The sequence below is a fragment of the Sabethes cyaneus genome, chromosome 2 (assembly GCF_943734655.1).
Source record: "Sabethes cyaneus chromosome 2, idSabCyanKW18_F2, whole genome shotgun sequence".
NCBI lineage: Eukaryota > Metazoa > Arthropoda > Insecta > Diptera > Culicidae > Sabethes > Sabethes cyaneus.
This window is the reverse complement of record NC_071354.1, coordinates 203,281,295-203,295,805: the sequence shown is the minus strand read 5'-3', so window position 1 is coordinate 203,295,805 and position 14,511 is coordinate 203,281,295. Positions and strand designations below refer to the sequence as shown.

The 14,511-nt window shown below is 37.0% G+C and overlaps 3 protein-coding genes across 3 annotated transcripts; 2 read left to right on the top strand and 1 right to left on the bottom strand.

Annotated features, from left to right (window-relative positions):
* Positions 1 to 296: 296 nt before the first annotated feature.
* LOC128736558 (facilitated trehalose transporter Tret1-like) lies at positions 297 to 3,014 on the bottom strand. The gene is made up of 2 exons (XM_053831043.1): positions 3,011 to 3,014; positions 297 to 1,645 (listed from the first exon to the last, which is right to left on the bottom strand). The coding sequence occupies exons 1-2, from the start codon at positions 3,012 to 3,014 to the stop codon at positions 297 to 299; spliced, it is 1,353 nt and encodes a 450-aa protein (XP_053687018.1).
* A 65-nt stretch (positions 3,015 to 3,079) lies between these two features.
* Positions 3,080 to 4,909, top strand: LOC128736557 (facilitated trehalose transporter Tret1-like). Its single transcript, XM_053831042.1, has 2 exons — positions 3,080 to 3,146; positions 3,555 to 4,909. The coding sequence occupies exons 1-2, from the start codon at positions 3,080 to 3,082 to the stop codon at positions 4,907 to 4,909; spliced, it is 1,422 nt and encodes a 473-aa protein (XP_053687017.1).
* An 8,292-nt stretch (positions 4,910 to 13,201) lies between these two features.
* Positions 13,202 to 14,059, top strand: LOC128737652 (TM2 domain-containing protein CG10795). The gene is made up of 2 exons (XM_053832328.1): positions 13,202 to 13,593; positions 13,653 to 14,059. Exons 1-2 carry the CDS (start codon positions 13,322 to 13,324, stop codon positions 13,927 to 13,929), a joined length of 549 nt encoding a protein of 182 aa, XP_053688303.1. The 5' UTR covers positions 13,202 to 13,321; the 3' UTR covers positions 13,930 to 14,059.
* Positions 14,060 to 14,511: the final 452 nt, after the last annotated feature.

Genomic DNA, 14,511 nt, shown 5'->3' with positions numbered 1-14,511 from the left:
AAGTTGCACTTTATGCACAACGGGAGACAAAATAACCAGCCTGATAGGGGCCAATATTCGAAACAGCTATTTGAAAAGCAATCTTAAACATTATTATATTCTATTGAGATGTTAAAACACATTAGAAGTCGTTATCCATTTAAATTATTTTCTGGAGATTTAACAAATTGTTATTTATGTATTTAGAACGGTAAATATTAATCTGTCTAAAGCTGTTTTGGTTCAATTGCAATTTCGTTCATTGGTGTATAATATTCCTGAGTTGAATTTCGGTTCGAATTTACATATTCGTCAAATCAATGGAATGTTTTTTTCCTGCGCTCATTTCGATTATTTTTAATCATAATTTCCTGTATTTCTCCAAAAGATAAACCTTTGGTCTCTGGTATGATAAAGTATATCAACGTACCTGTTATGGCAGTGCACACGCAGAATGCCCAAAATGAAACGTATGTTCCTATACCATCCGAGACAACCTGAAACAGTTTGACCACAGCAAAAACTGCCACGGACGTTATGATGGCGAACATAGCATTTGCTTTCGCCTTGATGTTCTTTGGGAATATTTCACCAAGTATGGCGAAAGGTACAGTTGCTAAACCGATGGCAAAAGATATTATAAAAATCAGAGTGCCTAGAAATGGAACCCAACTGAACTGCTGAACAGGGTAGTTGAACGCATCTAGAGTGAAATATACACTACAAAAAGCAAGTCCGAGCAGAGATCCTCCACAAGAAATGAGCAATAAAGGCCTACGGCCAGCTTTGTCAATTAGAAAAGTTGGCACAATTACAGCCAGTAGTTGAACAATTGCTAAAATAATTGATAATTCGGTGGCATGTAAACTCATATGCAGATCTGAAAATATGGTTTGCGAATAGCCTAAAATTGCATTGATACCGGTAAACTGCATTCCGCATGACATCAATAAAATAACTATCAAACATTTTCGATTTGATTTGACAAAAAGTTCTCTCACACTAATTTGCCTATGGCGATTTTTTTCAATGATAGTTTTCATTTCACTATACTCTCGACGTACTACTTCCGAATATTCATCACATCGTCGTAACCAACAGAGGCAAACGAGGGCGGCAGTATCGTTGCTTTTTGATAACCAATAATATGGCGATTCTGGCATCCAGTAAAACAGAATCATGAATAGAACGGGAAAAATCAAAGAAATCCAAGCTAAAGTTTTAAAATCAACGAAAGGACCGATGCTGTATTGTATCAGAAAAGCCAGTTTAGCCATAACAGTTACAAGTACACCCGTTGAGCCACGTATCGCTGTCGAAGATATTTCACCCAGATAGATAGGAGCAGCCGAATATGCAGTACCATACGATATTCCATGAAGGAAGCGGGCAATGTAGATAGTATGAACGTGTTCTGCTAGTGCAATCATTATCCATCCGATAGACAGAGGAATAACCGACAGTAAAAGCGTCAGCTTTCGCCCACAACTGTCGACTGTTAGGCTGGTGAGAACGGGACCGAGTAGTGATCCTATCGAGAGAATCGCTACAATCCACGAGCCCTGGTCTGCGGTGATCGGAATGGGAGAGCCCTCGCCTTTGAGTGCCGGGATGGCTGGCGAGGACCATCCGGCAGCGCATACAGTTGCTAACAGTGATAAGGTTGCTGAAAATAGAAAGTGTAAGAATACAAAACTAATTCAGTGTTTTCAAAGTAAGCAGTTACCGGTAAAAGCTGCAAGATATTCATTCCGATGCCGCTTGAATATCTGTATTTGGCTTTCCATGACCAAAACGCTCAACGGTGAGAATTAAACTAAACCAGCTGGCCAACAGCTAATACGAGGGTGTGGGATTCCATTGATGTATGATCAGTTCGATTACATTTATTGGAACGTCGATATCAGATTTAATACGTTGAGACATTGTACCTAATTTACTCGTCAGTGTTGGTAAAAAGTTTTAAAGTAATGCTGCTAGGTATTGCATGCTTAAATGCATTGATAAGAAATTTTACCAACTAAGACATTGTTTACTATAAAGCGATAGTGTGGGGTGAACGACGTTTACTTTTTCGTCTCATGTAACACCGTTGATAAGTCTATCGTTCATATGACGAAATAGGTTTATGCTTTGTGACAACGGATATTACTACCATTGTTGAATTTGTACTGCTTTTTCAATCGCAAGGAACTGCAATCCTTTTTTTAAAAGGGTGTATGACTCAACAATATTGCCAATTATTATATATGACAATTCATCATTTGGGATGCTTCGATTTCAATCTATATTCGTTCCATTAGTTTACTATGTATCTCTCTAATTTTACCTCTAATAACAACACAATTTTGCTCCGTGCTGTCATTGCAAAATCCTTGGCAAAATCGCTTCATGTCACTACAGCAAAATGGCCCAGGAAATAGTACACCTCCATCAACAACGCGCAAAGCCATGTCCAAAAAACCATCCAAATCGTCATAAAGCGGAACCACAATAAAACTCTGAAAACAGTTGAACATAAAAACATTTCAAAGCAAATTGACGTTCTGTTTTAGAATAAAGTAGATACGGCAGCGGTACAAAATCTGATGGAAGCTGTGAAGCGTGAAGCCCAATTCGTAAAATCTGAAGACTAATCAAATAATTTCCTTGTATTTTGCATTCATTGAACTTTAAAAAGAATTAAAGTTTAAGCATTAATATAACGATACAACCATTGTGTACACAATCATGTTTAACTAATTTTTGACTAGTCCACCATTTAAAAGAATAAAACAAAATTTCACTAAACAAACATTACGGATCGTTTTCACTTGCATATAATTCAAAATACACTGTCCAACAGTAGCGTAGAACATTGCTGATATCGAGATAACGGAACAATACAGGGTTTCAGTTATCTAAACTCATAAACCTTAGTGGCTATCAATCAGTCATCAATCATATCTGCAGAATACTTAGTCAATTGCTAATCTATTACTTTTCGGGGGTCCGGTGGTTAGTACATTGCAAAAGCTACTAGACTACTCACCCATTCGTGGTTGTGAGTTTTGTCTGTAGCGTTGTGAAACTACTCGCGAAATTAATTCAAAACTATATAATGGGAGTCCTCGATAACATCAAAGACTTTAGAAAATATTCTAATCAGTACTTGGCTGCATTCACAGGTAACTTGAAACTGCATAATTTGATTCACCTAACATAAATTAGATTGGAAACATGATTGGAAATATAATTTGAGCGTTGTAAAGTACTAAAAGGAATAGTTCAATTTAGTCCATAAAATTGTCTATGCAAAACGTGATGCAACAGCAATTACATAAAGATGGCCTTAATAAATTTATCTTAACAAATTTCGGAAGTACAAATATTTTGTTATCTGTCGACAAAAAAGTTACACTATTTCTACTTTAATCTAACGAGTCATCAATTACGCTTGTAGGTCTTGTATCGGCGCTTCATTCTACTGATCATAGTACTGTTATCTAATCTATTACAGCAATACCCCCAAAAATGGCTTGACAGGGTGTATACATGATTTACTAACATAACCATTTCCATCATCTCCCTCTCAGGTACGCTCTTAACATTTTCCGTGATTGCATCGTACGGATGGACATCACCTACCCTGCCTATATTGATGGCCGAGGACTCACCGCTGCCGATTACGTCGGACGAGAGCTCATGGATAGTATCGATTTTGGTGCTGGCCTCAATTGTTGGCCCTATTCCTACGGCTTGGGCTATCGACAGATTCGGCCGGAAGTACACTATGCTGTTTACTGCCATTCCAACCATCATCGGTTGGATACTTATAGGAGTTGCACAGTCTGTGCCGGTGCTGTATATTTCCCGCTTGTTGAGCGGAATTTCCTACGGTATGCAGTACTCTTCGATGCCGATCTATCTAGGAGAAATCGCATCAGACGCTATTCGTGGCTCGATTGGTACACTTCTAACAGTTATGGCAAAAGCAGGAATATTGTTTGAATATAGTGTTGGGCCGTTTGTCGATTTCCGGATGCTAGCCTGGATTTCGGTAATTTTTCCCAGTGCGTTCTTTCTACTGTTCATGTGGATGCCCGAATCACCGTATTACCTGTTGGCAAAAAATAAGTATGAACCAGCGGAAAAGAGCCTGCGATGGTTCAGAAAACGGGATGAAGTTCATGATGAACTGACAATGATGAAAGCTGCGGTGGAACGTTCGAAACAAAATAAAGGAACATTTCGAGAGCTTTTCACGCCAGGCAATAGGAGATCGTTGATCGTCGTATTGGGACTTGGAGCCCTGCAGCAGCTTTGTGGTAGCCAAGCTGTTATTGCATATTCTCAACAAATTTTCGCAGAAGTTCAAAGTGGCCTCCAAGCTCACGAATCATCTATCATTATGGCAGTAATTCAGTTGATCACTGCTGCACTCTCTTCGTCGATCGTAGATCGAGCAGGTCGAAGACCATTGCTATTGATATCAACCACAGGTTGCGCAATTGGTACTTTCGTAGTAGGATTGTATTTCTTCTTACAGCAACAGGGAACCAATGTTCAGAGTGTTAGCTGGATTCCTTTGGTGGTAATTATGCTATACATAATCTCGTACACGATTGGTCTTGCTACGGTACCGTTTGCCGTGCTTGGTGAGTTGTTCCCGTCCAATGTTAAAGCGGTAGCGGCCGCTATGTACACCATGTTCGCCTCTGCCATCGGATTTGGAGTGTCAAAGCTGTACCAAGTAATTTCCGACAATCTGGGGACATATGTTTCGTTTTGGATATTTTCCGTATGTTCCGCACTGTTTATTATATTCGTCTTCTTACTGGTACCAGAAACCAAAGGAAAACCGCTCGATCAGATTCTTGTAGAAATGCGTTCATCTCAAAACCGAACACTAACCGGTTGTTTCCGGAGACGAAAAACAGCGAAACTTTAAAAACATTTAGATATTGAAACTAGCCAAACTAAATTATACATCAAATGTTGAATATATTTTTAATTAAAGTTAATTGTTTTTGCGTTGACTTCATGAGATTTATTAACTAGGTGACCCGGTGAAGTTCGTACTGTCACAATTTGAACTATGTGGTATCAATTATAAATCTCGGATGAACTCATGGTATATATTAAGTTTTGAATCTTTTGAGGGGTTCAGCCTTCGTTGCAGTCAATTGATCATTAGTTTTACACAAAATTTTAATTTCTAACTATGCTAAACAATTAGTTAGAAAGGATGTGCACCTCTGCCAAAAACCTTAATGTATTGCCAAATTATCATTTGAAAAATGTCGGAGGAAATAATTTAATTCCATTTAATGTTGATTTTCTATAGTTTGCAATACCCATTCGTGCCCAATAGTTGTACTGTTTGTGGATTTATTTTGTTTTGTCGCAATAAATTTGATGACTTTCGGCACGCTCCAATTTTGTCTGCTACCGATGATCGTCTAATGATATGCAAAAAAGAGCAAAGCCTTGAGCTCGGCCTTGAGCTTAAACGTCTTTCTCAGATTTGACCCTTATTTATCGACGAGCAGGAACGTGAGAACAGGATCATTGTACTACTAAGCTATATTTCAATCGCAGGTAAAATTTAACATTATTCTATTACCGCTCTGAAACACTTATTTGCCTTTATGACTACGTCCCATTCATGCCAATAATTTTTTGTTATTTTCGAACACATTTCCTGTATCACAACCAAAGCTTCATTCTAATTTTTGGTAATTTTAAAGTCTAGACCGAGATATAGATTCGATGTTCTGTTAATAGTCGTCAGATCTTTTCTTTAGTTGTTTATTAATCGATTAGTAAACTTCAGCCGAAAGAATGAGTTTGCTGAATTGCGATAACTCTTATTAACTTCGCTACTTTATTGACCTAAAAATTTTGCTATTCCATAAAATAAGTTGAATGTTATCGTTTCACGTCCATGCTCACTAGAACATCTACACTTCCAGTGAAAAGTGGTGAGTTTGATTTCGTGATAGTTCCAAGGGCATGGTGTGTTGCTATCTCTTTCCCATGTAGGAGTGAAGAGAGCAACTTTCAAATGGTCCTCGGTAAAGGGGAATTCCCAGCAAATTTTTTGGTTCTTGTCAAAATTAACATTTTGGTACCTATGCGTGGGACATAGAAAATGTATGAATTTGACAGCCACTTCACCCCGTAGGATAGTTCATCGTGTTGTTGCTTCTTTAGAAATAGAATAAATGCCAACTTTACAGAATATATGAAATGTGTACATTCTTTGCTGATACAGAAATTTTGCTCCACATAGGTTTGTGGATGAGCAAGTTATTCCTGCATTAAATTTTGTTCACTTTCATGTTCACTGAAGGTGTATAACACGGTGTATGACTTATACTCGAAATAATCTTCAAACATCTGCAAATCAGCGAACGATTTTGCTGCGGAAATATATTTTCAGATGACAATAAATTGCATATAGGGCCAAGTGTACGTAAGATAAATGTTAGATATCACTATATAGTATCAATTTAGCATTGAAACGCGAAAGATTGCCATGACAATCCGTATATATGAATCCAGCTTTCTGCAAGCCATAATGACGGACGGCATAATTCGTGTTTGTAATATTTGAACAGCATTTTTGACATTTTCTGTGTATACATCGAACATTTCTTTCCTACGCGTTCCCTTAGTTTTACCGTGAACGTGCTGAAAGAAAACGTGTCACGAAACAGTTACTACTTTTTATTAAACTAGAGTGTTATTCGTGCAACTTTTTACAGGTTTAAAGCAATAATAAAAACATAACTTACAAAAAGCTTCATGATATGCGTATTAACTGAATAAAATGCATACACGCTATAAACGAATAAAACGGTATAGTGTACATTTTATTTTATAGCGAATTCATAAATTAACCTGACTCAGGTCGATTAGCACTCAGTTTTAATCGAAGTGCTGTCAAAGCGTTCATAAATTAACCGAGATTGCATTTCGGTTAAACTGACAGCATTAAGTTTGAAGCGCAGGTTAAAACTGTCCAGCATTACGGTTTACGGGTCGATCTGTCAAACTGCCCGTATCGTTCATAAATTTCGGGTTCGAGTTAGCATGAACCCAGGTTAATTTATGAATTGGCTGTTAATAACACGTATATTCGTTGTGAGTCAGGTAAGACAGTAGGCGGTGCTGCTAGATAGTCAGTAGGATTGTTGCACTAACCCCGTCTAAAAAAGACGTTTAAGCCCAAGGCTTTGCTTTTTTTAAATAGTGTTCACCTCATCATAACAATTCTTGTCACACACTGTTATGTCTAGTAGCGAATTCATAAATTAACCTGGCTCAGGTCGATTAGCACTTAGTTTTAATCGAAGTGCTGTCAAAGCGTTCATAAATTAACCGAGATTGCATCTCGGTTAAACTGACAGCATTCAGTTTGAAGCGCAGGTTAAAACTGTCTAGCATTATGGTTTACGGGTCGATCTGTCAAACTGCCCGTATCGTTCATAAATTTCGGGTTGGAGTTAGCACGAACCCAGGTTAATTTATGAATTCGCTATAGAAATACTCACAGTAAGAGATACGCGGAAACTAAAGCCAACGATTTGGCATCAATGTACAAAAACTGCCAGCACGTGCTGTAGCAATGAGACTTGATTGTTTTCAACATGATCCGCTTCTGTTTTGTTTTCATCAATTTTGCACAATAGAGCGATATATCTTTCAACTTAATCAGTGTAAAATGCATTGCAAAGCTTTATACACACTGTGTCCGAGTATAATATTCAAGGAGCGTGACAACAGCTTAAGTAGATTTCATAACTATTTCAATACTTGTTAATCAAACATTTAAGTAAAAAGCATGCGTGTTCGATTGGCTCCCTTTTGACAACTCTCGCTGCTTGATTGGCTCCCAAGATGGCTGGTTCCGCGTATCTCTCACCTCTGAGTATTGTCAGTTCAGAGAAAAATTCTCATCGAGCGATTTTGAACGAAAAAGAAGAAGCAACCCCGCAGTTGTCAAACTTCTCAAACACTGAAACAAAAACGCCGTTATGAATAACACGTGATACACTCATAATTGGAAATGCACAAAAATAAAATTTTCCCAAATCGTCACAAAAAAATTTTATTCCGAAGAACTAACGTCTGTTTTTTTTTCATTTAAATATAGAAAAACGTTTATCTAGTCACATATTGCCATATTTTATTTACTCACATATTGAAACAAACGTCACGTCAAAATTTATTTGTTTATAACATTCAAGCGACCGAACCGATTTTAATGATTTTAGTTCCAAATGAAGTTTTCCTATGAAGTTTTTAGGGAAAGTATTAAGCTGAAGCAATAAAACGAAATACGCTTCTAATTAAAAATACGCGTGAATAATAATCTTTTAATTATGTTGGATTTGGTGTAGGCCAAAAATAAATTATCCATAATCCGTACCTATTCAGCTTTTTACGAGCCATACTGGTAGACGTGTTCGTAATATTTGAACAACATTTTTGACATTTCCCTAATACATCGCACGTTTTCTTACCTAGGTCTATAGAACAAGACAAATTTTGATATTTAGCTTTTGTCATACAAATAAGATATTAAGTTGAATTTATATTTTATTATAACATTATGTACTTCTTTAGATTTGGATTTAAGAAAGAATTATCCGATAAACAGTGTAGAAGCCAGGCAGGATATAATTTATTAGGTAGAAATATCTACGCTTTCTGGAAAAGAATATGAAGGAATGGGAAAACCCGGTTTTAGTTTAGGAAATCAGGATTCATGGGAAGTCCAGGCGTAGAAATTGTATGTCTCGAAGCGCAAGTGACGTGGCATTGAAATTGATTTTAGCGAGGATGTTTGGAGAGTCCAGTTCGCCCGCTAAAACTTTCCTGATTAACAGAACTCTTTCAGTTTTTATCCTATTGTCGAGAGTTTCAATGTTGAGTAGGTTGCAGTGGTCTTGATACGGCGGAAGCACTAAAGGGTTTCACCAGGGTAGAAATCTCAAAGCATACCGTAAGAATTTTGTTTGTACTGCTTCCAACCTGGAGGACCAAATTCCAGTGAGGGGCTCCAAACTTCAGCAGCATACTCTAGGATAGAACACACAATAGAGAAGTACAGCGAACGTAAGCAAGGTGGATATCTAAATTCTTTGGATACCATAAATATGAAGCCCAAATCTTGATTGCCTTTAGATATTACATATGCGTAGTGTTTCCGAAAACAGAGAATCGTATCAAGAAGACTTGGGAGTTCTTTGATTACATTTACCCTTTCCAGTATTTCGTTGCTGATGCGGTAGTTTCATATAATAGGTTCTTTCATGCGACTAAAAGAGATGATCGAACACTTGCGCACGCTAGTGGAAAGCTCATTCTTTAGACACCAGTCTGCAAAAATGTCGATTAGTTTTTGTAGTTCACAGCAATCTTCAATTGATTTGACCGGCACAAACATTTTAAGATCATCAGCGTACAGCAATCTGGATCCTCGTGGAAGTACAGCACAAACGTCGTTAAAGAATAAGGAAAACAATAGCGGTATGAGGTTACTTCTTTGTGGAACGATATTGAAAAACATACAGGACAGTCCATCCGCTTGCCACAACCATCTGCGTGATTCAAAAGGACACGAGGGTGTCCCCGAAACGCGCACGTAGCGCATCACTTACTCCAGAGAAGCGTTGATCAGCCGCGTCAGTTTATCCGGAAAACCGTACTCAATGTATAAAACGCTTACTAAATAATAGTCCGCCATCTTGGATTTCAAAATGGTGTCAAACATCTATTTTCGACTAGCAGTCGCAGTTAGCTCCGATCTAAAAAAGTCTGTATTGCAAGGTTTTTCATGAAAAATGCTAAATAATAGTCCGCCATCTTGGATTTCAAAATAATGTCAAACATCTATTTTCGACTACTGGCAGTTAGACCCGTTCTAAAAAATTGCAAGGGTTTTCATCTATAATGCTAAACAATAGTCCATCATCTGGAATTTTAAAATGACGAGACTTACAAAAAAATCATGAGACTATTTTGCAAGATGACATTTAGTATCAGTGACGAAACTGACTGTCATCAGCCCCGATAGGGGCAGCAAGTACATGTAGTTCACTACGAGTTGAGTAGGTTTTTAAACTACTGCACGATTTATAGCGAATTCATAAATTAACCTGGGTTCGTGCTAACTCGAACCCGAAATTTATGAACGATACGGGCTGTTTGACAGATCGACCCGTAAACCGTAATGCTAGACAGTTTTAACCTGCGCTTCAAACTGAATGCTGTCAGTTTAACCGAGATGCAATCTCGGTTAATTTATGAACGCTTTGACAACACTTCGATTAAAACTGAGTGCTAATCGACCTGAGCCAGGTTAATTTATGAATTCGCTATTAGTTAGATACTCTGTCTAGCTCACAGCAGCTCTATGTTTTATTCTAATGGGATGGTTTTTATAACCTTTTCCATGTCAATAATTCGTATTTACATTGCTAACTCTAAAAAATATGTTTCTGCGTCGTTGAAATGTATATTTTAAATGCGCTTTTTAAATTTTTGAATTTTTGTGCGATTAAATGTATATTTTTGCAGGTTATGACTAAAAATAATTCAGCGTGTACACATAATGTTTACGTGTTTCTAAAGATGAATTTGTATCAGTGTTTTATCAGAACTGTCAGTTTCGGTTGTCAGTTGCGGTTGTCAGAATGAGCGCAAAACGCTAATTTTTCTCTGAACGGACAATATTTCTAGTTATGCCATGCGATTTGACAGTTCAAGATCGGATTGAAGAAGGTGGAAACTTTCGTAAACGGTTAAATATTGTCAAATATATTTAGCACACGAGTAAAAATATGTAATACAGGTATACCTTGATAGTACGTACACCCGCACATAGTTTAGCGTACGTACTATCGAAACGTACGTACTATCGAATCACAATTTTTAAGGTAAAGTATTATTTTTATTATACTAAATATTGTCAATTGCAAGGAAAATTGTACCATCCAAAGTGCGATATCGCTCATAAAAGTACTATTTTGCATTAAATCGTTTCGGTATCTTCGGCGCACTTATTGCTTGGAAGGTAACGAAAAAGTGCGCCGAAGATACCGAAACGATTTAATGCAAAATAGCACTTTTATGAGCGATATCGCACTTTGGATGGTACAATTTTCCTTGCAATTGACAATATTGTCTAAAACTTCCAAATTAGGTAGATCAGATCAGATATTATAAAATAAATAATGATCTTAGTAAAATTATTTTGGAAAAAAAAACTACAAATGTTAAAAACTAATTGAAAAGTAAAGCAAAAGGAATCCAAAAATACCTATTTTTTCAAAATTCTTTCTCAAATTGAAAATTTACATATTTTAATCGAATAAATCTAGGTAAAGGTTTGGTACATAGTTGTAAATATATGCTAGAATGAGGAAACATGACAAGAGGAGCTCAATAGCCGTCATTCGGGATATTTCATTCCAAATCCACTAATATCAATCGAGTGAGCTTCCAGTCTATATGCTGGACACTGAGTGAGTGCTATGAACAGAAAATAGTTAACTAATCGAAATAGTTAAATAATCGAAGCTTCAGCTGTAGGCTGCGTAAATTGGAGAAGTTCCTATAAGGCTGCTTATCTGCGTAGGAAAGCATACCTATCCCATGTGAATATTAATCGATTTTGAGAAAAATACGGAAGTAGCTTATTTATATCCTAATTTACCTTACAAGCTGTAATTTAAACAGACTTTGTTCGAAAAATTTTCCAAAAAATTTCAAACATGAACAGTTCCATATGCAAAATAAAAGCATAACTGTCCCATAATAATATTGTCCATTATAAACATTTTCTTTTTGCCAATTTAGGTAACAATATTCTTTTAATTTTCGCCTCTATTGAGTGTGATAATATCTTAACAAAAAGATAATATGACAGTAATATTTATTTCTAAGTTTATACCAAAGTTCTACCACGATTTTTTCTTAATCGGCAAAGATTTCACACAGGCACAATTTTCTTCGGCGATGACAGGGAGAAGAGTATTTGATAGAGCGACTTTTCTCTACGTTTCGATTCCACAATGTCCTTTATGGAATTTTTTTTTTTCATTTGGGAAGTTTTCAAAAAATAGCTCGTGTTGTTTTTTCGACAGCAGAGCATACTTGAAGTTCGAAATTCAAACTTCATCAAGTTTGTATCTAGCAGTGACGCTGCCCTTTTTTGAATATAGTCTTTCGAATGCCTTCGAGATATTGGGATTTATAAATTGTGTATTTCGAAACCAGACCGCGACGTCTTTCTTGGCTTCTTTAATGACGATCTTAAAGTCCTGAAATATTATTGGAGCGTTCCGGTTGCGCATACATTAGTATAGGAACTATCTTCCGCAATGTACTGTTAAAAATTTAAAAAAATACATGTGAGACAGACATGCTTTTATTTAGCAAGCGCTTGTAAATAAAAGCATAATTGTCCAATCTTCGAAATTCTGAGAAAAAAAATGCATTTTGTTTAACTTTACAACCAAATTAATGTGGATAGTTTAATTACTAGTGTAACGTAATTTTTTCTCCGAAGAAAGTAAAATAATTCTTGTATAATGACGACAACATATATTCTCCCGTCGCAGTTGGGAAGAATGCGAATCGCAGAAAAAGTGAATTCTCTGAGCAAAAATCTGCAAAATCTAGTAGCGACCATGAGTCTGCCCGGAATGCTTAAATAACTATTATTTAGAACGCATATTTGATTAATTTACTATTTAAGAACTGTTTTTAATTTTAAAATAATGTTTTTTTTACATTATAGAAATAACTAATATTATTCGAAAATTTATAATTATTGAAAACGCATTTGCTTGTATTGACTCATAAATATTCATAAAAATGTTTCTGCTTTATATAGAAACTAAAAAAAATCATTGTTGGAAAATGTACGTACTATCGAGGCAAATTGTACGTATTATGGAGGGTACGTATTATCGAGGGTACGTACTAACGAGGGTACGTACTATGGAGGTATACCTGTATGTATGAAATATGATTAAAAAATTTGAAGTGGTCAGCCCCGTGCACGACGGTTAACAGAAAACAATTTGAGTTAAAATTACACTAAAGTGGATGCTTTGGGTATTCGCGTGTATTTGCTCTGCACGCGCATTACTGTCGGGTCACCCCTCGCGGAACGAAGGATATGAAATGTCAAAAACGTAAATAAACATCTAGCGCTGCACTGCAACTTGCAAGCTCCGTTTAGTTTATAGTTATTTATTAATTCGAAAATCTTGGCTGTGTCTTAATTTGTATATATTAGCAATTGTTCAAAGTTTGTAGATTTAAAACAGTGTCGTTAAAAACAATGAAATCTTCTTCGATTAGTATGTGCCTGGCATTCTTGCTTACGGCGTTCGTTCCAACCACCCTAGAAGCAGAAGTTGATTGTTCGGATCTAAGGATGGGACAGTATCTGTGTCCGGATCCAAGCACCCGGCACATCGATCCTAAAACACAACAATTAAAAGGCTGCACCAAGGAGAACAAAGCACGGGTATGGTGCATTGCGGTGGAGGGCATCGTGTGCAGTGAAACTAAAAATTCTAGCTTCACCCGCGAGATGCCTTGTAAATGGACGTACGTATCAGAATATTCTTTCGTAGGGTTTAGTACTGATTTTTTTTTAATTTCATTAGCAATGGATACCACTTTGACACGGCTTTGCTACTCTCGGTGTTTCTCGGCATGTTCGGAGCAGACCGGTTCTATCTGGGTTATCCGGCTATTGGCCTGCTCAAGTTTTGCACGCTTGGTTTCATGTTTCTCGGCCAGCTGGTTGATGTAATACTGATAGCAACGCAGATGGTTGGACCTGCGGATGGCTCGGCTTACGTAATTCCATACTATGGCCCGGGAATTACGGTTGTACGGAGCGATAATTGGACCTATCGGTTACCGCAGGATAATTGGTGATTAAGCTTGTCAACGCTTGCAACGGAAGCAACATTAGGAATCAAATTGTTGTGTAATGGTGCGTGAGAGAGTCTACTATTGGCTGTACCAATAAAGGAGGCAACTGGTTTATCATTTACTGTTTGCCGGTCCGTTTAATATGTATTATTGCCGACCTTGCAATGCCGAAAAACAAACAATTTATCCACTAAACTATGCCAATAGCTAGTCTCGTCGGTGTTCTATGTAATAAAAATGTGTTGTAAGGATAGCACATGATATCGCAAAATTTCGGAACCTTCACTGATTGTTTTTTTCTGCGATCCACACGATTATGTAAATATAAACCAATCAAATCGATTCGTTGTGGATACATTGTTCGATGAAAACAATCATGTTGCATGACTAAGGGATCACGGTTCGAGCAGCCGTGTTTTAGATGCTTTTTGTTTAATCATTAGCCTAGCAATAACGCAGTTACGGATATTCACTCGCCTTAACAAATTTCATTTGCTTTCTGTAATAATAGAAATTCGAATTTACTGCCATCGTAGCGTGCTTGTATCATGAAAGTATCCGTATCCAAATCCGTATTTGTACGGC